The 25,804-nt window shown below is 47.3% G+C and overlaps 1 protein-coding gene across 6 annotated transcripts in view; it reads left to right on the forward strand.

Moving 5' to 3' along the window:
• The first annotated feature begins 6,183 nt into the window (after window positions 1-6,183).
• The window catches only part of WIPI2 (WD repeat domain, phosphoinositide interacting 2), a 47,750-nt gene continuing 28,129 nt past the window's right edge, over window positions 6,184-25,804 (forward strand). For 3 of the 6 annotated variants that reach the window (XM_033193112.1, XM_033193115.1, XM_033193113.1), the window contains exons 1-3: window positions 6,192-6,497; window positions 9,108-9,161; window positions 16,126-16,208. In XM_033193112.1, coding sequence (XP_033049003.1) covers window positions 6,424-6,497; window positions 9,108-9,161; window positions 16,126-16,208 — 211 coding nt within the window. In that variant the 5' untranslated portion in view covers window positions 6,192-6,423. Of the gene's footprint in view, window positions 6,498-9,107; window positions 9,162-16,125; window positions 16,209-25,804 lie in introns of all 6 variants that reach the window. The other 3 variants (XM_033193114.1, XM_033193118.1, XM_033193117.1) reach the window with 1 other exon arrangement.

Raw genomic sequence — 25,804 nt, forward strand, 5'->3', positions numbered from 1 at the left:
TCAGTTGTGACTCCAGCTAAGAGACCACACTGTGTAAGACTGGGCTGTTATTCAACAATATGCAGTACATGCCTACAAACCAAGAGTGGAAGTGGTAGTGTATCCTTGCATATATTTTATTTTATTTATTTATTTATTTATTTATTTTTGAGATGGAGTCTCACTCTGTCGCCCAGGCTGGAGTGCAGTGACACCATCTTGGCTCACTGCAAGCTCCACCTCCCGGGTTCATGCCATTCTCCTGCCTCAGCCTCCCGAGTAGCTGGGACTACAGGCGCCCACCACCACGCCTGGCTAATTTTTTGTATTTTTAGTAGAGACGGGATTTCACCGTCTTAGCCAGGATGGTCTCGATCTGCTGACCTCGTGATCCGCCCGCCTCGGCCTCCCAAAGTGCTGGGATTACAGGTGTGAGACACCGCGCCTGGCCCGCTTGCAGATAACATCTAAGGATCACTGGAGTTTGAGATCCTAATACACAAGGAATTCCCTTTTTTTTTTTTGAGACAGAGTTTCGCTCTCGTTGCCCAGGCTAGAGTTCAATGGTGTGATCTCGGCTCACCGCAATGTGTGCCTCCTGGGTTCAAGCGATTCTTCTGCCTCAGCCTCCTGAGTAGCTGGGATTACAGGCAGGCGCCACCACGCCTGGCTAATTTTGTATTTTTAGTAGAGACAGGGTTTCTCCATGTTGGTCAGGCTGGTCTCGAACTCCCAACCTCAGGTGATCCACCCCCCCCCCAACCTCCCCAAAGTGCTGGGATTACAGGCATAAGCCACCGCACTCAGGCCATGGAATTCCCTGTTTTATCCCAGTGAACAGAGTTGTGGTACTGGTCCATTGGAAACTGAGTCTACTTCGTGATCATTTTTGGATCTTCATTCAGTGAACCAATAGAGAGAGAAGGAGTTACTATTCCAGCTGGGATTGTAGATTGTTATGAACAAGGGAAAGCTGGGTGGCAGCTCAGAATGAGATCGAGGAGAACTATGTCTAGAACCAAGAGGATCCACTCAGGCACCTCTTTATATATCTTCATTCACTAATAACCATGGCGGGTGAGAGATGACTATACATTGGTAAGTTTAAAAAGGCAGACTTTTTTTTTTTTTTTTTGTGATACAGTCTCACTCTGTCACCCAGGCTGGAGTGCAGTGGTGCGATCTCGGCTCACCACAACCTCCACGTCCTGGGTTCAAGCGATTCTCCTGCCTCAGCCTCCCAAGTAACTGGGACCACAGGCGCGTGCCATCACGCCCAGCTATTTTTTTGTATTTTTTGTAGAGACAGGGTTTCACCCTGTTAACCAGGATGGTCTCGATCTCCTGACCTCGTGATCCGCCCTCATCAGCCCCTCAAAGTGCTGGGAAAGTATGAAAGTACATTACCAAGCCAGGCGTGGTGGCTCACGCCTGTAATCTCAACATTTCGGGAGGCCGAAGTGGGTGGATCACCTGAGGTCGGGAGTTCAAGACCAGACTGACCAGCATGGAGAAACCTTGTCTCTACTAAAAATACAAAATTAGCCGGGCAAGGTGGTGCATGCCTGTAATCCCAGCTACTTGGGAGGCTGAGGCAGGAGAATCGTTTGAACCCGGGAGGTGGAGGTTGCGGTGAGCTGAGGTCACGCCACTGCACTCCAGCCTGGGCAACAAGAGGGAAACTCCAACTCAAAAAAAAAGAAAAGAAAAGAAAAGAAAGAAAGAAAAGGAAAGAAAGTATGAAAGTACATTGCCAGGGAGCAATGGCTCGAATCAGCAGAAGAGGAGATGACCATAAGGAAACGAAGGCTTGCTGGAGATTTTTTTTTTCTTTCTTTCTTTCTTTTGAGATGGAGTCTTGCTCTGTCGCCCAGGCTAGAGTGCAGTGGCATGATCTCAGCTCGCTGCAACCTCTACCTCCAGAGTTCAAGTGATTCTCCTGCCTCAGCCTCCCGAGTAGTTGGGACTACAGGCACATGCCACCATGCCCAGCTAATTTTTGTATTTTTAGTAGAGACGAGGTTTCACCATGTTGGCAAGGATTGTCTTGATCTCTTGACATTGTGATCCACCCGCCTCGGTCTGCCAAAGTGCTGGGATTACAGGCATGAGCCACCACGCCTGGCCTGGCTGACTTTTTTCACTCAGTATTATGTCAGTGCGATTCATCCAGGTCATGTATGTCCTTTCCATTGCTGTATTTTTTTGGATGAATAGACCATAATCTATTTACTTATTCCACTCGAGGTGGATGTTCGGTTATTTCTGGTTTTGAATTATTATGAATACAGTAGCTATGAACATTCTTATTTATGTCTTTTGGTGAAAATATGCACTAATTCTACTATATATGCACCTAGAAATGCATATACAGTGCATTTGGCTGAGTCATAAGGTTTATATATGTTTAATTTTAGTAGATAGGCCATGCGCAGTGGCCTGAGGTCAGGAATTCGAGACCAGCCTGGCCAACAAGGTGAAACCCCGTCTCTACGAAAAATACCAAAATTAGCTGGGCGTGGTGGTGGGTGCCTATAATCCCAGCTACTTGGGCAGCTGAGACAGGAGAATTGCTGGAACCTGGGAAGTGGAGGCTGAGGTTGCAGTGAGCCGAGATCATGCCACTGCACCACAGCCTGGGCGACAAGAGCAAAACTCTATTAAAAAAAAAAAAAAAAAAGCCGGGACTGGTGGCTCAAGCCTGTAATCCCAGCACTTTGGGAGGCCGAGACGGGGGGGATCACAAAGTCAGGAGATCGAAACCATCCTGGCTAACACAGTGAAACCCCCGTCTCTACTAAAAAAATACAAAAAACTAGCTGGGCAAGGTGGCGGGCGCCTGTAGTCCCAGCTACTCGGGAGGCTGAGGCAAGAGAATGGCGGGAACCCGGGAGGCAGAGCTTGCAGTGAGCTGAGACCCGGCCACTGCACTCCAGCCTGGGTGACAGAGCCAGACTCTGTCTCAAAAAAAAAAAAAAACCTTTAGTAGATAGTGCCCAAGTTTTCCAAAGCAGTTGAAACAATTTAGACTTTCGTCTTGCAGTGAGCCGAGATCGCGCCACTGCACTCCAGCCTGGGCAACACAGCGAGACGCCGTGTCAAATAAATAAATAAATAAGTAGACTTTCATCCCCAGGGTATGAGAGTTCCAATTGCACTCTATGGTCATCCACACTTGGGATTGTCAGTTGCTTTACTTTTAGCCAATTTGCTGGATGCTTAGTAATATCTCATTTGCTTTTAATTTGCATTTTCTTTTTTTTTGAGATGGAGTCTCGCTCTGTCACCCAGGCTGGAGTGCAGTGGCACGATCAGGGCTAACTACAACCTCCACCTCCCAGGTTCAAGCGATTCTCCTGCCTCAGCCTCCCGAGTAGCTAGGACTACAGGTGCCCACCACCACACCTGGCTAATTTTTGCATTTTTAGTAGAGACGGGGTTTCACCGTGTTGGCCAGGATGGTCTCGAACTCCTGACCTCAGATGATCCACCCACCTCGGCCTCCCAAAGTGCTGGGATTACAAGCATGAGCCACCACGCCCAGGCTTAATTTGCATCTTCTTTTTTTTTTTTTTTTTTTGAGACGGAGTCTCGCTCTGTCACCCGGGCTGGAGTGCAGTGGCCAGATCTCAGCTCACTGCAAGCTCCGCCTCCGGGGTTTACGCCATTCTCCTGCCTCAGCCTCCCGAGTAGCTGGGACTACAGGCGCCTGCTACCTCGCCCGGCTAGTTTTTTGTATTTTTTAGTAGAGACGGGGTTTCACCGTGTTAGCCAGGATGGTCTCGATCTCCTGACCTCGTGATCCGCCCGTCTCGGCCTCCCAAAGTGCTGGGATTACAGGCTTGAGCCACCGCGCCCGGCCAATTTGCATCTTCTTAATGAGTATTAATGATCACCACCTTTTCAGATGCTCATTAACCATTCTGATATCCTCTTTTGTGATGTGCCTGTGTTCAAGTATTCTACCTAGTTTAAAAAAAAAGAGAGAGAGAGAGCTGTCTATATGTTTCCTATTGATGTGCAGAAGTTCTGGGTGTAATTCCTTTGTCAAAAATATATATTGCAGGCTGGGCGTGGTGGCTCACGCCTGTAATCCCAGCACTTTGGGAGGCCGAGGCAGGCAGATCATGAGATTAGGAGATCGAGACCATCCGGGCCAAAATGGTGAAACTGCGTCTCTACTAAAATACAAAAAATTAGCCTGGCGTGGTGGCGCATGCCTGTAGTCCCAGCTACCAGGGAGGCTGAGGCAGGGGAATTGCTTGAACCCGGGAGGTAGAGGTTGCAGTGAGCCGAGATTGCGTCACTGCACTCCAGCCTGGCAACAGAGCAAGACTCCGTCTCAAAAAAAAAAAAAAAAAAAAAATATATATATATATATATACACATATATATATGACAAATATATGTATCCCTAAGGCTTGCCTTTTCTTCCTCTCTTAACAGTATCTTGAAAACAGCCCATTCTTCTCAATGTTGATGAAGGCCAATCTCTCATTTTGTGGTTACTACTACCTTTTTTTTTTTTTTTTTGAGACAGAGTCTCGCTCTGTCATCCAAGCTGGAGTGCAGTGGCGCGATCTCAGCTCACTACAACCTTCACCTCCTGGGTTCACGCCATTCTCCTGCCTCAACCTCTCGAGTAGTTGGGACCACAGGCGTCTTGCCACCACGCCCGGCTAATGTTTTGTATTTTTAGCAGAGATGGGGTTTCACGGTGTCAGCCAGGATGGTCTTGATCTCCCGACCTCGTGATCCGCCCGCCTCTGCCTCCCAGCATGCTGGGATTATAGGGGTGACTCACGGGGCCCGGCCTGTGGTTACTACTTTTTAAAGAACTTGTTTTGGTTTGAGATAGGATCTTGCTCTGTCACCCAGGCTGAAGTGTAGTGGCGCGGTCATAGCTCACTGCGGCCTTAAACTCCCAGGCTCAAGCCATCCTCCTGCCTTAGCGTCTGAAGGAGCTGGGACTACACGCACACACCACCATGCCCAGCTAATTTTTGTATTTTTGTACAGACCGGGTTTCCCCACGTTGCCTACTCTGGTTTCAAACTCCGGGACTCAAGCAATCTGCTTGCCTCAGCCTCCCAAACTGTTGGGATTAAAGGCATGAGCCAACACACCTGCCTTAAAGTACCTGTTTAGACCACTTTGTTTATCCCAAAATCATGAAGGCATTCTCTTGTTTCCTTCTAGAAATTCTATTGTTTTTACCTCTCACATCTCAGTTTCCAGTCTCAGATCTAGTGCTTGGCAAATAATTATTTCTGAGCCTTGATTTTCAAATCTGTAAAATAAAGATGTACTATTCTCTACGTAGGATTGTAATAGGCATCAAATAAGATAATGTGGCTGGGCACAGTGGCTCACATTTGCAATCCCAGGGCTTTGGTAGGCCGAGGTGGGAACATCACTTGAGGCCAGGAGTTCGAGACCAGCCTAGGCAACATAGTAAGACCCCCCCGCCCCTCCCCCATCTCTACAAAAAATTTAAAAGTTATCAGGGTGTGGAGGCATGTGCTTGTGGTCCCAGCTACTTGGGAGGCTGCGGTGGGAGGATCGCTTGAGCCTGTGAGTTTGAGGCTGCAGTGAGTTGTGATTGAGCCGTTGCACTCCAGGCTGGACAACAGAGCGAGACTTTGTCTTTAAAAATAATAAAATGATAAGGTAATGCGCAGAAGCATTCAGCACAGTGATTGGCACATGGAGGGCCCATTGAGGCTTTTTTTTTTTTTAGAGACAGAGTCTCGCTGTATCGCCCAGGTTGGATGGAGTGCAGTGACACGAACACGGCTCACTGCAATCTCCGCCTCCTGGGTTCAAGCGATTATCTTTCCTCAGCCTCCCGAGTAGCTGGGATTGCAGGCTTGCACCACCAAGCCCGGCTAATTTTTCTTGTATTTTTAGTAGAGATGGGGTTTCACCATTTTGGCCAGGCTGCTCTCGAACTTCTGATCTTAGGTGACCCGCCCGCCTCTGCCTCCCAAAATGCTGGGATTACAGGTGTGAGCCACCGTGCCCGGCCATTGAGTATTATTAAGAGGAGGGTACACAGAAAACACTCCGGCCCGCTCTGTCCCATGCGCACGCGCGGCCGCCGCGCGCCCTCAGCCGGACCCCGCGGGCCTCGACGCGTCCCTACGCGTGCGTGGTCAACCGGAACCCAAGCCTAGGCAGGAGGTGAGGGGGCGGGGCCTCCGCAGTGCGACTGCGCCGCGCGAGGCCGTGCGTCGCGGGGGCGGGGCCGCGCAGGCGCACCGGGCACCCCGGCTCCGGAGCATAAACAAGAGCGGGGACGTGATGAGGCGGCGGTTGATCCCAGGGCGGCGAGTGGCGGCGACGCAGGCGGCTAGCGGGGCCCGGCGCCGACCCTGAGTGCAGCGTGACTCGCCCACGCGCGCGCGCCCTCCCCGGCCGGGCCCACTCCCCGCGCGCCCAGCCATGAACCTGGCGAGCCAGAGCGGGGAGGCCGGCGCCGGCCAGCTGCTCTTCGCCAACTTCAACCAGGACATCACGTAAGGCGGGGGTCGGGGGTCTGGGTCGGGGTGAGGCCAGGGTCGGACCCGGGCTAGGGGGAGGGCCTCGCTGCCAAGCTCGGCGGGGTCGCAGGCTCGGCCTGCCTGCGGGCCAAAACGGGCAGAGGCGTCCCCAGGGGCGGGCCCGGGGCGCGCAGAGAGACCGCCCTCCAGGGAGACCCTCGGGCCTGGAGCTGCGGCCCCGGAGCGGGAGAAGTGGTGGAGAGGGGGCCTGCTTTCACCGTCTTGCGGGGAGGTCCCCTGGCGTCAGACATCACTACTTCTCGCAAAGTTGGGGCCGAACTTTGCGGCTTGACTTGTCTTGGCCGCCTGTGGAGCGCTGGGAGTGGGTCGCTTCCTCTCCTCTCCTCTGCCCGCTTCTTGCTCAGCGTCTCCCACTCACTCTCCTTTGAATCAGGCCCTTCTCCTTGTCTCTTCATCGTCTTAAGGCTCCTTCTCTCTCTCTTGATTTTCTTTTCTTCGTTTCTCACTGTTTTTTGGTTTTTTCTTTGTTTTTGTTTTTTGGGGTTTGTTTTGTTTTGAGACGGAGTCTTGCTCTGTTGCCCAGGCTGGAGTGCAGTGGTGCGATCACAGCTCACTGCAAGCAGCTCCGTCTCCTGGGTTCAGGCGATTCTCCTGCCTCAGCCTCCCAAGTAGCTGAGACTACAGGCACGCGCCACTGTGCCCAGCTAACTTTTTTGTATTTGTAGCAGAGACAGGGTTTCACCATGTTGGTCAGGCTGGTCTGGAATTCCTGACCTCAAGTGATCCGCCCACCTCAGCCTCCCGAAGTGCTGGGATTGCAGGTGTCAGCCGCCGTGCCCGGCCCTCATTGTTCTTTTTGGGAGGTAACTTTGATGTCTTCTCCAGCAAGTAGCAAACTTATTAATAACCTTGGCATCTGACCTAGCTGGGGAGAAACCGAGCCAAGAGAGGCGTTACAGACCAGTGCCCCAGGAGTCTCAGAGCTCCAGGGGGCGGGTCATCCTCTGGGCAAGAGAAGGCCTTAAGGCCAGCCATGCAGCCCATGCTTTCGGAACGCTGTTTGTCCACACTGATACGGGTTGGATGCTGCCTGGGAGGAGGACTTGTGGGGATAGTTAATAGGTGAGCGAGCTTTCTGGAGAGAGAAGGATGAGTTATGGGGTTGGCAGGGAGGAGAGCCATCTTGGAAGTGAGTAACAGGAAGTGAGGAAAGAGGAGGAGGAGTGGGTCATTTGGCATCTTACTAAGTCATTGGTTGAGTTGTTACTAGCTGAGTGGAATTAAAGCAGAAAATGAGATTCTTTAGGAAATTAAAAGTGAACTGTAGAATGGCCAACACCCAGTGAGTGGTGTACAGCAGGTGCTTACTAGCACCTCCCCAAAGCTGTGAAGACAGTCACACAGTGGGACTGCATTGAGAGTTGGAAGGGGCAAATCACCTCATCCAACTAGAGATGAGGAAATCCTTCTGAAAGGCTCCAAGCTGACCTGGGTCTTCGAATTGGTTAATAGTGGAGTGGGGGCAGGAGTAGAATCTAGCCTCCTGAGTTCTCTTCCAGTGTTCTTTCTGCTCTGCCATGCTCTTTTTTTTTTCTATTTACGGAGTAGAATTCTGAAGACAGTGAATTTAGAAATAATAACATAACAACGTATAAAGATTAAAATTCCCAAGTACTGTAGTGTTCTGTGTGACCAAAAGCCAGAACAACAAACAATTCAGACAACCTGTTGCAGTTGAAGTGGAATAGACTATCTTAATCCAGATAGGGAAAACGACATCACAAACCAATTCTAATTTGGCTTTTAAGCCCAAGTCTGCAGCATTTGGAGACCAGTAAGAAATGGTAGTAGTTAGAGGGGTTTATGCCATGTATAAATTAGAGAGTTTCCAAAACATTGTCGGCCACTCTTTAAGTTTTTCACTAATTATTTCTATCAGAATGAAATCAAGTATACAAAAGCATTCTCTTTTGCTGTTACTTCAGCTCGACTGCCATGTTCCCTGTTTCACAGGAGAGTGTCACTCTGGCCTGAAATAGGACATTTTCACACTTACCCACTTCTCCATGCTCCCTGAAGTTATTACAGTTCAAGAAATTTCTGTTACTTTGAGATTTCATAACTTTGACTTGCCAGAGAGACCTTGATGTAGTGTAAACCTAAATTGGAATGAATAGTAAGCTAGGATTATACTAGAAGTTGACTGGGCTAAAACGACTGTAATTTGTTTTAAATCTACGCTTGAAAGAAATAGAAGTTCCCGGAGAGAGCTTTTATGGCTTATACCTTTTCCTTCTTAATCTCCAGAATTTATTGAGGAACACAATTTTTAGCAAGAGAAAGAACGTCCGTCTAGAACTCACATTTACTGTATTGAGTGAGAAACTTTGGAAGCCAGTTCACTTCCTAGAATATATATATGTTATAGGGTCATTTCCTTTCTTTTGTCTTTTAAATTCTTTTTGTGTTCGTTACATACCAAACTATAACTGTCCTGCCTTTCTTCTTGTACTGGTAATATGATTTCCAATGAGTACTTTTTCATGATTCTTGTCCTAAAAGTGTGCATAAGTTTTATTTGTTTTTTACCATCTGTTTTTGTTTTGTTTTGTTTTTTTTACCTAGAGAAGTGAAAAGGGCATCAAGAGCAGCTGGTCTTGGCCGTCGCGCTGTTGTCTGGTTAGTTCCAACCCTGGTTTCTGAAAGTATCACCTCGGAAGCCTTATGTTAGAGGACTTTTTGGCTTTTTGAAATTGAAGTGAACCAGTTAATAAGTGGCAGAGGATCACTTGAATCTGAAATGGAAATACCAAGGACTGCATTTTTCCAGTGGACACCACAGGGACTTGACTTTCCAAGTCTTGTGTTTGTAGAATGGATGTTATGAAGTGTCTGGAGACAGTAGGAGAAACCTGTTGTTTTCTTCCACCATGTCTCTTCTAGGTTATGCTCATTGTCCTGGGAAGGTACTGCTCTGTTCTCTTGGTTCATCTGTAAATCAAGGGTTTTTGTTTTTCAGATGGAGTCTCGCTGTTGCACAGTTGGAAGTGCAGTGGCACAATTATTATGATCATAGCTCACTGCAACTTTGATTTCCTGGGCTCAAGCGGTCCTCCTGCCTCAGCCTCCCGAGAAACCGGGACTACAGGCATGAGCCCCACACCTGGCTAATTCTTTTTTTTTTTATAGTTTTTGTAGGCACAGGGTCTTGCTGTGTTGACCAGGCTGGTCTTGAGCTCCTGGCCTCAAGCGATCTTCCTGCCTCGGCCTCCAAAGTATTGGGATTACAGGCATGAGCCATTGTTCCCGGCCTGAAGATGGTTTTTAAGATCCTTCACCCTTAAAGTTTTAAGTCATTCTGCCTGCTATGCAAAGGATATGTTTGAGGAGGGCAGGGGGTGACTTAGGAAGATATTGTCCAACAGCAGTGACCGGTGGGAAGGAGACTGACTCGCCGTCAGGACTTGTGTGACCCACAGGATATGCGTCCTGCAGCCAAGGGAGAACTTAAGATGTCACTCAGTTTCTGGCTTGGGTTCCGGGTAAATGTGATAATATCGTGGTGAAGAAGCCGAGGAGGAAAGAGCTCTACTTGGGATACTGATGAGTTGGAAAGGCCACAGGGATATGGAGGTGGAGGATGTGAGGTGGAGCGGGGATGGGGGTGGGCTATCCATAGCCCTAAAAGAGACGGCACCAGAGCCTACCAGGTCTGGGCTGGCAGCTACAGTTGAGTTTGCTTTTGGTTTACAGTGTCGGGCTGTATCCACCTAAGCTCGCAATCAAGTATGGCTTCTCCGCAAAGAGGATGAAGAAGGAGAGTCTTTATGGACTGACAATTAGGGACGGGGGAGAAAAGGAAGAAAAGCAAAAAATCTGACTCACATCTTCATTTTTGAGTGGCAGTCACTGTCTTTTTGATGTTGAATGTTCAAGTTTCAATTCATTGACAGAGACTTTCAGTTAAAAATGATGGATCAAACATAAGCATTTATTTTGGTTCCATCCTCAGACCCTAATAAAATGTTAATCAGTAAAATGCCAAAAAGATATATTTTCTAATTTTAAACATTTCTTAATTTTTTATTTTAGTAGAGATGGGGTTTCACTTTGTTGCCCCGACTGGTCTCAAACTCCTGGCTTCAAGTGATCCTCCTGCCTGGGTAGCTGAGATTGCAGATGCAAGCCACCACCATTGGCCTCGAAAAGATATTTTAGAAGGCTTAAACTCATAGGATAGAAAGAATGAGAAAGGCGATATTAGCAAATTTGGAAGCTAGCAAGTAGTAAAGGAAGTGGGATCTAAAATTGCTAGTGAAGAAAGCAGAGAACCAACCTAGTTTAAACTGCAGAATCCCCGACAGGCTCAGGAATGGGCAGTCCAGGGCTCCAGAGGCGGAGTTGTGGGGGTGTGAAATGAGGAGGATGGGTTCAAGTGTGTTTAAAATGCAGTGACTCTGTCCTTCCCTGGCAAAGGACAGGCCTGGTCTCTGGGGAGGGTAGAGCAGGGTCTCTGGGTTTGGGCACCAGGCGCAGTTGAAGGTGGGAGATAGTGGCAAAATGGGGGATTGAACCAATACATATTTTTGTGGTTATGATTTGCTAGTTTTCCCCTTTGTCAATGAAAGAGCCCACTGACGGGGACAGGCACAGTGACTCACGCCTGTAATCCCGGCACTTTGCAAGGCCGAGGTGGGAAGATCCCTTGAGTTCAGGAGTTAAAGACCAGGTTGGGCAACACGGGGAGACCTCGACTCTACACAAAACACAAAAATTAGCCAGGTGTGGTGGCATGCGCCTGTGGTCCCAGCTACTCGGGAGGCTGAGATGGGAGGATCCCTTGAGCCCAAGAGGTTGGGGCTGCAGTAAGGCGAGATCGCACCACTGCGCTCCAGCCTAGGTGGCAGAGTGAGACCCTGTCTCAAAAAAAAAAAAAAAAAAAAAACCCCAGTCTGTTGACTTAACAATAAATAAATAAACACTTTTTGGCAATAAAACTGTGTATTGGGGAAAAATCTCATACTTACCTGTTACTCTGCCTCTCCCATTAATATGTCTGCCATTTTATGGTCAGGTCAATTTTGAAATTGTTTAAAGCAAAATCTCCAAAGAGGTGTAGAACTTGATTGTTGATGTTGAGACGAAAATTTCAATCGCATTTATATTTAATACCATTCTTTAAAAATACTCATCTAGGCTGGGTACGGTGGTCACGCCTGTAATCCCAGCACTTTGGAAAGCCAAGGCAGGTGGATCATGGGGTCAGGAGTTTGAGACCAGCCTGGCTAAGATGGTGAAACCCCGTCTCTACTAAAAATACAAAAATTAGCCGGGTGCGATGGTGGGCGCCTGTAATCCCAACTGCTCGGGAGGCTAAGGCAGGAGAATCACTTGAACCCGGAGGCAGAGGTTGCAGTGAGTTGAGATAGTGCCACTGCACTCTAGCCTGGGTGACAGAGCAAGACTCCATCTCAAAAAAAAAAAAAAAAAAAAAACTTTTGCCGGTCATGGTGGCTTACATCTGTAATCCCAGCACTTTGGGCGGCTGAGGCAGGTGGATCACCTGAGGTCAGGAGTTTGAGACCAGCCTGACCAACATGGTGAAACCCCATCTCTACTAAATACAAAAAATTAGCTGGGCATGGTGGTGCATGCCTCTAATCTCAGCTACCTAGGAGGCTGAGGCAGGCGAATCGCTTGAACCCAGGAGGTGGAGGTTCCAATGAGCTGAGATTGTACCACTGCACTCCAGCCTGGATGACAGAGCGAAACTCCATCTAAAAAAAAACAAAAAACCTTATCTTTACAATAAAGTGTCCTCATACTGTGGTATATATACATCTCAAAAAATATGTGGAATATTTTTGTTTCCCTTTCTTAACTGACTGGAATGCACAGTTCTATAAACCGTGGGGTTAAACTTCTAGCTGAGGTATTTAATATTCTACATCAGCTTCCAAATATCTGACTGGATTGGCAGAGTCCAGTTTTAACAAATTACGTGTGTAGGGAGCACAGCAGAGAACTGGGATATCTAACCCAAGGATCAGGGACTAAGGCGTTAATTTTGCCCGTGGGAGAAGCCTTCCCCCCCACCGCAAGCTCATTTTATACATAATGCTAATAAGCTTGGTGATTTGGTTTCCAAGTCACCAAGAAATTAGAAAGGACAGGGGCTGTTAATGATGGTAGGATGGTCACGAGGAAAAATGACAACTGTCGGCAAAACGAGAGAGAGAAAAATACTTTTATAAACTCAGTGTTGCAGGCCAGGCGTGGTGGCTCACTCCTATAATCCCAGCACTTTGGGAGGCCAAGGCAGGTGGATCACCTGAGGTCAGGAGTTCAAGACCAGCTGGCCAACATGGTGAAACTCCATCTCTACTAAAAATACAAAAATCAGTCGAGCATGGTAGCAGGTGCCTGTAATCCCAGCTACTTAGGAGACTGAGTCAGGAGAATTGACTGAACCCGGGAGGCAGAAGTTTCAGTGAGCTGAGATCGCACCACTGCACTCCAGCCTGGGTGACAGAGCGAGACTCCATCTCAAATACATAAAAAATAAAATAAAATAAATAAACTCAACACTACAGTCTGGCTGTTTGATATGGGGTACACCAAACCCTCAACTCAAAAGAACTTGTCATCCCTTGTTTTAAGGGTCATTCTTTGTTTTAAGGACGCAGGAAAGTATACAATTTAAGAACAATTTGGTTTTTTAATCAGAAATTAGGAGTGGGGGAGTCATGCTTGAAATAGCAACCCTTAGTTATCTGGAAAATATTTTCCTGAACATCAGTTTCCCAAAAGTTCTGGGTTGCTGAGATTTTGTTTTATATTTAGCCTGGGGATATTACTGTATTCTTCTTGGTTCTTTTATTAATTTTCAAAATATTTACAGGTAATAATACCTAATTATTTCATTGATATAACAATTGATATAACTAATTCAGTATAGTAAAGAAGCAAAAAAATTTTGGGAAGAAAAATTATATGAGCTGGTAGAGTTTTGTTTCTGTTCTTTTTATACTTCTAAGATGAATCAATGTGATTTTACAGATTAATACTGATTATAGTAACTCCCTTCTTGGAATACATTTCTTCCACATATATGTGGAAGAGTAGTTGGTAATCTTAAGTTTGTAATAAATGACATGATCATTAAAATAGCCCTGATCCTGTCTTGGGGTACAAATACTCTGTGTGAAATGTCCCCTTTCCCTGTTTCAGCCTTCTGTTTTACCTACTCATTTTCATGTTCTCCCAGATGTTGAAAGTGATCCTGGTATCTGATTCCTCCATACCTCAGTGCTTCCTGCTCATTCGCTCATCTTTCTTTTGCTTGCTGGACTTGCTTCTTGTTTTGCTTTCTTTGGTCAGCTGGCTTCTGGAGAGGCATTTTTTGATGAGGCAACCCCTTCTCTGGTGTCCCCGAGGCCCCTGCTGGGAGGGGCTGCTGAGCTGTGGGCTCCTTGAGCCTCCTTGCAGAAGCGATGGTGTTGGGTGAAGGATATGGAATCACAGGCCGGGCGCGGTGGCTCAAGCTGTAATCCCAGCACTTTGGGAGGCCGAGACGGGCGGATCACGAGGTCAGGAGATCGAGACCATCCTGGCTAATACGGTGAAACCCCGTCTCTACTAAAAAAAAATACAAAAAACTAGCCGGGCGACGAGGCGGGCGCCTGTAGTCCCAGCTACTCGGGAGCCTGAGACAGGAGAATGGCGTGAACCCGGGAGGCAGAGCTTGCAGTGAGCTGAGATCCGGCCACTGCACTCCAGCCTGGGCGGCAGAGCAAGAGTCCGTCTCAAAAAAAAAAGAATATGGAATCATAAACGCAAGGCCATCAAACCAGTCCTCTGCTTTTTCCTTGTAAGCCAACGATGGGGCCTTTGATTCTAGACTCTAAGGTAGCTTTTGAGTCTGTTTTGTTTCCAGCCCACTGCTCAGCCATGGCACAGCATACGGGATGGAGTCATGGGTGTTAAAGGCCTGCAGAAGTGCAGAGAGATGCCTGCATCCACCTTGATTGTAAATACCTTTGTTTAAAATTTCGAAAATTAGGCCAGGTGTGGTGGCTCATGCCTGTAATCCCAACACTTTGGGAGGCCGAGGTGGGTGGATCACGAGGTCAGGAGATCGAGACCATCCTGGCTAACATGGTGAAACCCCGTCTCCACTAAAAATACAAAAAAAAAATTAGCCGGGCGTGGTAGCGGGCACCTGTAGTCCCAGCTACTCGGGAGGCTGAGACAGGAGAATGGCGTGAACCCGGGAGGCGGAGCTTGCAGTGAGCCGAGATCGCACCACTGCACTCCTGCCTGGGCGACAGAGGGAGACTCCATCTCAAAAAAAAAAAAAAAATTTTAGAAAATTGGCTTACTTAAGTTTTTTTTTTTTTTTTTGATGGAGTCTCGCCCTGTCACCCAGGCTGGAGTGCAGTAGCGCAATCTCTAATCGCTGCAGCCACCTTCTCCCAGGTTCAAGCAATTCTCCTGCCTCAGCCTCCCAAGTAGCTGGGCTTACAGGTGCCTACCACCATGCCTGACTGATTTTTGTAGAGACAGGGTTTCGCCATGTTGGCCAGGCTGGTCTCAAATTCCTGACCTCAAGTAATCTGCCCCCTCCACCTCCCACAGTGCTGGGATTACAGGCGTGAGCCACCGCACCTGACCAACTTGCTTAACTCTCATACTCGGACGTATACTGTGTGTCTATATCATACCACTTGGGAAACCCCAGTATGTTTCGAGGGAAACAGTAAGGCTGATTACTTGTGCTGATACCCCAAACTTATATTTAAAGTTGTATAGAGTTTGCTTTTTGGTATTTTTATTTTAATTTTCCCTCCACTTTATTGAAGTATAATTAAAATTGTATCTGTTTAAGGTATACAGTGTGATGTTTATATACACATGCCTTTTGAAGTGATCACCACAGTCAAGTTAATTAACATATCTATCACCTCAAATAGTTACGTTTTTGTGATAAGCGCACTTAAGATCTACTGTCTCAGCATATTTCAAGTACAAGATACGGTATTATCAACTACAGTTACTATGCTGTATGTTAGATCTCCAGAAAAAGTTTCTTGATTTCTTTTCTTGAGACAGTATCTCGCTCCGTCTCCCAGGCTGGAGTGCAGTAGCAGGATCGGTCTTAGCTCGCTGCAGCCTCAACCTCCAGTCCTGGGCTCAAGCAGTCCTCCCACCTCAGCCTCCCGAGTAGCTCCCTGGGACTACAAGGGCACCACCATGCATAGCTAATTGTTTTGTTTTTATTGTTATTTTTGTAGAGATGGAGTCTCAGTATTTTGCCCAGGCTAATCTTGAACTCCTGGGCTCAAGCAGTCCGCCTGCCTCGGCCTCCCAAAGTGTTGGGATTACAGGCATGAGCCACCACATCCAGCCTCAGAAAAGTTTTATAGGATTTAAGTAATAATATTGTCTGTATTTTATTGACCTTGTGGCATCTTCCTGTGCCAAGCACTTGATACAAACAGGATGAAGTGATTTGCTCTGTGCTGATTTGTGGTGAGCATGAGGGGAGCACGCTGGGAAATTGCTGGGAACGTGGGAGCTAGTTATCTACGTTGTCACTGTCTGCATGTATCAGCTCTTATTTCTGAATTTGGCTTTTTTGCAGGTCCCTAGCTGTTGGTAGTAAGTCCGGTTATAAATTTTTCTCCCTTTCTTCTGTGGATAAGCTGGAACAGATCTATGAATGCAGTAAGTGTTTGCTTTATTTCTCCCCTTCTTAAAAAAAAAAAGTTGAATTGGAATGCGGTCTAAAATTCAGACACTGTGGTTGAAGTCCAGACACCCTCTGACCAGTCCTCTGCTTCTACCTGCATCTCTCCAGGAGGTGGCAACTGGTGATACCTGTGGCTGTCTGCCCCGATCTGTGCATTTGCCTACGTAGGAGTGCAGATACCGAGGGAGCTCTGTTCATGAGGGTCTTCAGTACATGAGCTCATACCATATGTACTGGTCTGTAACTTCTCTTCCCCACCTTTTTTTTTTTTTTTTTTTTTTTTAAGACGGAGTCTGGCTCTGTCACCCAGGCTGGAGTGCAGTGGCGCGATCTCGGCTCACTGCAAGCTCTGCCTCCCGGGTTCACGTTGTTCTGCGTCAGCCTCCCGAGTAGCTGGGACTACAGGCGCCCACCATGCCCAGCTAATTTTTTTGTATTTTTAGTAGAGACAGGGTTTCAGCGTGTTAGCCAGGATGGTCTCAATCTCCTGACGTCGTGATCTGCCCGTCTCGGCCTCCCAAAGTGCTGGGATTACAGGCGTGAACCACTGCCCCCAGCTGACTTACCTCCCTTTTTAATGCCATTTAAACCGTCTAGATTACTATCATAAAGGGCTTCCAGAAAATTGAAAATTTTACAGCCCCCGTAGGAACAATTTATTTTCTCGCGTTGGCATTTTACAGCATTGAAGTGGCCTGCATGTCGGAGAGGCGCATGGAACAGCGGGAGGCCATGCACTTTGGCCTCTTGCTCAGTCATATTTTGTGTGGTTCTAGATGGATTCCTACATCTCTGGGCCTCGGTTTCTTTTATTTTTTGCAAAACAGAAATAATGCACATCTATAAGATTATTGCGGGGATTAGAGAGTATATGTGTACTTAACAGTGTGCAAAAATGGTATTTGCTGAGTCAACCCCGTGATGGAGACTGTGACGGGAAGCTTTGGACTCTTTCCACATGTGTAATTTTTAATTAATATAATTATGGATTTACATGTAGTTGTAGGAAATAATACAGGTCCCTTGCATCCTTTATCCTGTTCTTCCCAATGGTAACATCTCGCAAAGCCCCAGTATAATATCATAGACAGGATATTGACATCCACCCCTCCTGGGCACACTCTCCAGTCCTCCTTCTGCTTGTTTGTGTGTAGGTTCTGTGCAGTCTTTTTTGTTTTTTTTTTTTGAAATGGAGTTTCGCTCTTACTGCCCAGGCTGGAGTGCAGTGGTGCCATTTTGGCTTACCACAACCTCTCTCCCTGCTGGGTTCCAGCAATTCTGAACTTTGTGCTGGTGACTTGAAATTATGGCGTTCTCCTGGCCTGCCAGCAGGTGGGGCCTTTCAGACTCCCTCCTGGGCCCTGGCCTCCTCTCTACAGGTGAGCCTGCAGGTGCCCCTCACCTCCATGAGGGGATGTGTCTGATTCTCCCCAGCAGTGTCTTTCTTGTTGCTGTCCCCAAGAGCAAGTACCCAGGCCCTTTGCAGGGAGAGAGTGAGGCAGCAGAATTGGCATGATCCGCATCCCTGACTCATGGCTCCTGCTGGCTGGCTTAGGTTTTACTCTTTTCTTTGCCCTTAGACTTGTTTGCTGGTGCTTACTAAATCTTCCAAAAAAGCCTTTCTTCTGCCGTGGAGGCTGGGAGGTGTGACCTGGGTGATAACACAGGTGTGAACCAGGGCTGTTTATCCCAGGTGCCGCCCCGCTTCCTGAAGCCCTGCCACCTGGCTGCCTTCGCGTGAGCCACACAGGATTGCTCCCCATGGGGGGTTTCTGCAGTGGAGGGCAGCCCTGTCTCCAGGCTTTTATGAATGACTGAAACATCTGTTCAGTTCAGATCCAGATGAAGTGCTTGAACTGTGCTATTAAATTGTTGCTGGAGTCACTATAGTCATCTGTTTTCTTTTTTTTTTTTTTTTTTTTTGAGATGGAGTCTCCTCTGTCACCCAGGCTGGAGTGCAGTGGCTGGATCTCAGCTCACTGCAAGCTCCGCCTCCTGGGTTTACGCCATTCTGCCTCAGCCTCCCGAGTAGCTGGGACTACAGGCGCCCGCCACCTTGCCCGGCTAGTTTTTTGTATTTTTTAGTAGAGACGGGGTTTCACCGTGTTAGCCAGGATGGTCTCAATCTCCTGACCTTGTGATCCGCCCGTCTCGGCCTCCCAAAGTGCCGGGATTACAGGCTTGAGCCACCGTGCCCGGCCAGTCATCTGTTTTCTTTTTTTTTTTTTTTTTTTTGAGACGGAGTCTCACTCTGTCGCCCAGGCTGGAGTGCAGTGGCCGGATCTCAGCTCACTGCAAGCTCCACCTCCCGGGTTCACGCCATTCTCCTATCTCAGCCTCCCGAGTAGCTGGGACTACAGGCGCCCGCCTCGTCGCCCGGCTAGTTTTTTGTATTTTTTTAGTAGAGACGGGGTTTCACCGTATTAGCCAGGATGGTCTCAATCTCCTGACCTCGTGATCCGCCCGTCTCGGCCTCCCAAAGTGCTGGGATTACAGGCTTGAGCCACCGCGCCCAGCCATTCATCTGTTTTCAAACACACAGAATTTTTTTTCCCCTGCTGGGGGCCAGTGCTTAGAAAGAGTGGAAGGATGCCAAAACCTGGTCTTTCCTTTTCCTCAAATTGAAGTTTAGTTACTGACTTCTAGTGCCTTATTTCCCAGAGATTTTTAGTGGAACAAAATGGGATGTCTTGATAGTATCTTTTAGAGTGGATGTTGGCCGGGCACAGTGGCTCAGGCCTATAATCCCAGCAGTTTGTGAGGTCAGGGCAAGCGGATCACATGAGGCCAGGAGTTCAAGACAAGCCTGGCCAATGTGGCAAAACCCTGTCTCTAGTGAAAATACACAAAAATTAGCCAGGCATGGTGGCTCATGCCTGTGATCCCAGCTACTAGGGAGGCTGAGGCATGAGAATCACTGGAACCCAGGAGGCAGAGGTTGCAGCGAGCCAAGATTGTGCCACTGCACTCCATCCTCAGTGACAGTGAGACTCTGTCTCAATAAATAAATAAAAAATAAAGAGTAGATGTTTACTGAGCAACATGGTAAGGTAGGTGCATGAATTTCTGTGTTCTTCTTAGTGAACCTTGGCCCTTAAAAATGGGTGATGAAATGGACAAAGAAATTTTTTTTTTTTTTTTGAGACAGAGTCTCGCTCTGTCGCCCAGGCTGGAGTGCAGGGGCCGGATCTCAGCTCACTGCAAGCTCCGCCTCCCGGGTTTACGCCATTCTCCTGCCTCAGCCTCCCGAGTAGCTGGGACTACAGGCGCCCGCCACCTCGCCCGGCTAGTTTTTTGTATTTTTTAGTAGAGACGGGGTTTCACCGTGTTAGCCAGGATGATCTCGATCTCCTGACCTCGTGATCCGCCCGTCTCGGCCTCCCAAAGTGCTGGGATTACAGGCTTGAGCCACCGCGCCCGGCCCGACAAAGAATGTTTTGAGGGTTAATAATTTTTTTTTTTTTTTTTTTTGAGATGGAGTCTTGCTCTGTCGCCCAGGCTGGAGTGCAATGGCGCAATCTCGGCTCACTGCAAGCTCTGCCTCCCAGGTTCATGCCATTCTCCTGCTTCAGCCTCCCGAGTAGCTGGGACTATATATAGGTGCCTGTCACTACACCCGGCTAATTTTTTGTATTTTTAGTAGAGACGAGGTTTCACCGCATTGGGATGGTCTCGACCTGACCTTGTGATCCGCCCGCCTCGGCCTCCCAAAGTGCTGGGATTACAGGCGTGAGCCCCCACGTCCGGCAAGGGTTAATACTATAAACTGAAGCTATTATGTTGTTCTGTTCCTAGAATGTTATCTATCTTTCCTCTTTCACGTCCTTTTTTTTTTTTTTTAAGTAGATAAGATAATGTCTCTTAGAAAACAGGTCAGCTACTAAGTGAAATGTCAAGATTGTTTTCCAGCATTTCTCTGTAGGTAGACTCAGAGGAAAGAATATTTCTTCGTGTCTCAGTATTTAGTTCAGACTCAGTGTTGACTTCTACTCTCAAAACTCTTTAACAGTCCATCATAAAATCAGATCTTTGCTGTCACTCACTGTGGCTGTTACAGAAAGAATGAGCCAGAGCTGGTCTTAGAGAAAAACAAGATGGACAACTACTTGTTCTTTTTTTATTTACTTAGAAAAGAAAATTCACACACACACAAAAGCTTGGTCAAGCAGTACTGGAAGATAGATTTTCTACTATCAGTGTTATCATTTCAGACTTGAAAGTTGCAGGAGCTGCCAGATAGGCTTTTGCTCATTGTTTATGGACACCTCATATATGTGTATATATGGGGACAGAGTCTCGCTCTGTCACCCAGGCTGGAGTACAGTGGCATAATCATATCTCACTGTACCCTTGACCTCCTGAGCTCAAGTGATCCTCCCCCCTCAGCCTCCTGAGTATCTGGGACCAGAGGCACGCACCACTACACATGGCTAATTTTTTTGTAAGTTTTGTAGAAACGGGGTCTTACTATGTTGCCAGGCTGGTCTTGAACTCCGGGTCTCAAGCAGTCCTCCCACCTCAGCTTCCCAAAGTGCTGGGATTACAGGCGTGAGTCACCGCGCCCGGCCTCTTGTGACCAGTGCTGGGATTACAGGCGTGAGCCTCCGTGCCTGGCCTCTCATATGATCAGTGCTGGGATTACAGGTGTGAGCCACCACGCCCGGCCTCTCATGTGATCATTTTCTTTCTCCATGTGCATTTTTGTTGTCGTCCTCGTTTTTTGAATATACATAATGCACAAAATGTGGTCTCTTTTCCCTAAAATATTCTACAACAATATCCTACATTGTTAGGCAAAATAAATGAAGGATATCAGTTTATTATTTGTAAAAGATCACAGAAGTTTAGAAGTTGGCTTTTTTCAAAAGCTACACTGTGTGTTTTCTTTGCATTTGCTAAGCTGGTTTCTGAGCTAGGAAAACAGATCTCATAAACATTCAGTTCTGAAACCCAGCACAAGCAGACTGCTCCTTAGCTCAGCAAAAGTGACTAGAGCCTGCGTTGATTATGGAAGCGTAGCCGTTGACATATAACGCCTTTTATCAAACCTTCCTGCTTTGCCAAGAAACTAATCATTTACTTTACAGACCATCATCTACATCTTAAGGTTTGAGAAATGGTGCTTTCTGACGTTAGTCCTATTTGACAGGCGGTGCATTGGTTGGAATATTAATTTCAGTGAGATTTATAGTAATGGATCGTACAGAGGAGAAACCACGAGCGTCTTTTGGCCTAAATCTGTGGTGATGGAATGCTGGGCTCTTACCTTGCATCCTGGCGGAGCCGCAGGCACACGCGGAAGTGGATTCAAGCAATTATCTCATGGCCTCGTTCTTCCCTTACCACTCCAGGAGCTTCATCGTTGTCAGCTATAAACCACGCCAGCAGAAGCAAAAAGCAACATTCTTTTTTAAATCAAGTGATTAATTTCTTAAATTTTAGTCAGGCAATCTCTAGGAGGGAAGTTTGGCAGAAACTGTGGCTAAGGCCACCTAGAATGAGTGCTAAAAGCAAGGCCTTTGACCCTGGAGATCACTGAAGTTTGCGTTCAATCTTTTTCTTTCTTTTTTTTTTTGAGTTCGTGTCTCGCTCTGTCACCCAGACTGGAGTGCAGTGGCATAGTCTCGGCTCACTGCAAGCTCCGCCTCCCGGGTTCACGCCATTCTCCTGCCTCAGCCTCCCAAGTAGCTGGGACTACAGTAGCGCCATCACACCCAGCTAATTTTTGTGTGTGTGCATTTTTAGTAGAGACGGGGTTTCACCGTGTTAGCCAGAATGGTCTCGATCTCCTGACCTCATGGCCCGCCTGCCTCGGCCTCCCAAAGTGCTGGAATTATAGGCCTGAGCTACCACATACCACACCCTGCCACATTCAGCCTTTCTTAGTGTCAGCCTGAATGCCTCTTGGCACCAGTGTCCTGGGACGTGCCATCTTGAGTCAGTACATCTGTGTAGTCTGGTTTCTTTGCTTTCATTTGATTATTATGGAGTCTTTCACGTAGCAGCCTGATCCACTGTCCACCATTATTTCATGGGAGGGCTGAGCCAGGTTTGTACTTCAGTTTAGTGGAAAGTGATTGTTCTGGGTATGCGGGTTCCATGTATATTTATGTGTTTAAAAGCTCATCTGGGCCGGGTGCAGTGGCTCACACCTGTAATCCCAACACTTTGGGAGGCTGAGGCGGGTGGATCACCTGAGGTAAGGAGTTCGAGAACAGCCTGGCCAACATGGTGTAACCCTGCCTCTGCTAAAAATGCAAAAATTAGCCAGACATGGTGGCGCGCTCTTGTAATCCCAGCTACTCGGGAGGCTGAGGCAGGAGAAGCACTTGGACCCAGGAGTCAAAGGTTGCATGCAGTGAGCCAAGATTGTGCCACTGCGCTCCAGCCTGGGCAACAGAAAAGACTCTGTCTCAAAAATAATAAAAAATAAGAAAGTTCAGCTGTATGTGAAGTGTAATAGAAAAATTAATTAGAGCATCTTGAAATAATACGGTAGAAAAATGGCAACAAACCTAAACTACTAGCAATATATAAAAGTAGGTTGCTTTCTGAAAGGTATATTCCTGAAAAGATCTAGTCAGATTGGTCTGTAGAACTCAGTGTCACTGCGAAGTGCATCCTTTTGTGTTATGGCTGTTACCACCACCACTACTACTACTGCTGCGTTTTTAAAACACAGGGTCTTACTCTGTCACTCATGCTGGAGTGCAGTGGTGTCAACATGGCTCAACCTCCCGGGCTCAAGTGATCCTCCCCCTTCCCACATAGCTGGGCCTATAGGTACACACCACCACGCCCAGCTTTTTTTTTTTTTTTTTTTTTAAGAGTCGGGGCCTCACTGTGTTGCCAAGAGTGGTCTTGAACTCGTGGGCTCAGGACATCTTCCTGCCTCAGCCTCCTAAAGTGCTGGGCTTAACAGGTATGAGCCAATGTGCCCAGCCTATTAAGTTTTTTTTTTTCTTTTTTTTTTGAGACAGTCTCACTGTATCACCCAGGCTAGAGTGCATTGGCGAGATCTCAGCTCGCTGCAGCCTCTGCCTCCTGGGTTCAAGCAGTTCTCCCGTCTCAGCCTCCCGAGTAGCTGGGATTAGAGGCATGCACCACCACGCCTGGCTACATTTTGTATTTTCAGTAGAGATGGAGTTTCACCACGTTGGCCAGGCTGGTTTTGAACTCCTGACCTCAGGTGATCCACCCGCCTCAGCTTCCCAAAGTGCTGGGATTACAGGCGGGAGCAACTGCTCCTGGCCCTGGCCTATTAGTCAAGTAATGACAAAAATGTGTTCACTCCAGAGTGATTGGTGGTTCATCTCTGCCCTTTGCAGAGCCACCTCTCCTACTTTTGGTTACTGACTCGTGTAAATGTGATGAGAGTTATAGATCTATTTCCCCCAGAACACTCAGTGTTTATCATATGGTTTCAGCGGTATTAGAGACTCATGAAGCCCATCCACTTATCCACAGAGACCTGGTCTTTGCGGTTGGCCCTGACACTTAGTTTCTGGCCTGCCTCTGCTGCTGCCCATGTCCGCACAGGAGGAGGTGACTCACTGTGTGCAACCTCCACTTCCCGAGTTCAAGCAATTCTCCTGCCTCATTCTCCTTAGTAACTGGGACCACAGGCATGTGCTGCCACACTCAGCCAATTTTTGTATTTTTTTTTTTTTAGTAGAGATGGGATTTCACCATGTTGGCCAGGTTGGTGTCGAACTCCTGACCTCAAGTGATCCACCTGCCTCGGCCTCCCGAAGTGCTGAGATTATAGGCCTGAACCACCGTGTATGGCCTTATTTATAATTCTTAAGTCAACTCATACTGACTTCTTTTTTTTTTTTTTTCATGCAGTCATGTGCTGCTGCTGTTGTTTTTTTAACTACCTGTTTCTGCCCTTGTCTGTTTTTCTGTTGGGTTATTTATCTCCTAATGACTTAAACCAAATTAGCCATTTGTTAGGGGTTGCAAATATTTTTCTTCTGGACTGTCATTTGCCTTTTGACCTTGTTTGTGATTCTTTTCATCATTCTGAAGTCTTGAATTTCTATATATTCAAATGCATTGGTCTTCTTTTATAAGGCTTCTAAATACTAGAAAGGGTTTTTCCTACTCCCGGCATGTACATAAAACATTTCCCAAGGTGGTCCTCTAATACTTTGGGGTTGTGTTTTACCTTCAGTACTTGGAGTGTATTGGATGTAAGGAATCCCTCCCTTGCATTCAGGGCCTGGGAACGATGCTTGCCTGTGTCCTTGCTTATGTAGAGGGGCTTACTCTGAAGCATTTAGGGTGAATGTCGGAAGAAGCTTCTCTTCCAAACTTCAATAAAGAAAAAATCGTTGAAGCAAAATGGTGGAAAGTTAATATTTGTTGGATTAGGTGGTGAGTATATGGAGGTTCATTTTACTGTTCTCTTTTGTGAATATTTGCAGTTAAAAAAGAGCTTTTCTGCCTTCATCCTCCCATCCCTGTTTAAAACATTGTGAAAGCTCTGCTTTTTCCCATTAACATTTTAGAAAAACCATTTCCAAATGATGGTTGGTGGTATTACCTTCTCAGCACCTGCACGTAAGCAACTGAAGACATCATTTTTCTTTCTAACATTTTGTTAAAGGAAATTTTCAAACTGAAAAGTTGAAAGTATTTTACAGCTAACACCTGTGTATCCACCACTTAGATTCTTCCCTTAACTTTTTTTGTTTTCTTGAGTCTCGCTCTTGTCACCCAGGCTGGAGTGCAGTGGTGCAACCTCAGCTCACTGCAAGCTCCGCCTCTTGGGTTCACGCCATTCTCCTGCCCCAGCCTCCCAAGTAGCTGGGACTGCAGGTGCCCACTACCACGCCCGGCTACTTTTTTGTATTTTTAGTAGAGACGGGATTTCACCGTGTTAGCCAGGATGGTCTCGATCTCCTGACCTTGTGATCCACCCATCTCGGCCTCCCAAAGTGCTGGGATTACAGGCGTGAGCCATCGTGCCCGGTCCTTCCCTTAACATTTTACTATACTTGTCCTAACACACACACACACACACACACCCATCCATTTTTTTTTACTTTTATTTCTTTTTTTGAGACAGCTTCTAACTCTGTTACCCAGGCTGCCAGCCTGGGAGTACGGTGGTGCAATCATAGCTTGCTACAGCCTTGACCTCTGGGGCTCAAGAGATCCTTCTGCCTCTGCCTCCGTAGTTGCTGAGACTACAGGAGTGCACCGCCATGATCAGCTAACTTTTTGATTTTTTTTGTAGGGACAAGATCTGGCTGTGTTGTCCAGGCTGGTCTCAAACTCCTGGGCTCAAGTGATCTTCCCACCTCAACCTCCCAGAGTGCTGAGATTACAGACAAACCACCACACCTGGCTGTATTTTTTGTGTGGGCGTTTCCAGGTAGATGATAGGCATCAGTACATTTCTCCTCAATACTGAGTAGAATTCAATGTTTGTTTTTTTCTTGTAAGGTAAAATTTACTTGCGGTGGAATGCATGTATCTTGAGTGAACACTATGTGAGTTTTAACAAATGCCTGCATCTCTGTGAACTGAAGCCCTATCAAGGTTTACCATCACTCCAGAAAGT

Source organism: Trachypithecus francoisi, unplaced genomic scaffold (genome assembly GCF_009764315.1).
Source record: "Trachypithecus francoisi isolate TF-2019V2 unplaced genomic scaffold, Tfra_2.0 Lachesis_group4, whole genome shotgun sequence".
NCBI classification, from domain to species: Eukaryota; Metazoa; Chordata; class Mammalia; order Primates; family Cercopithecidae; genus Trachypithecus; species Trachypithecus francoisi.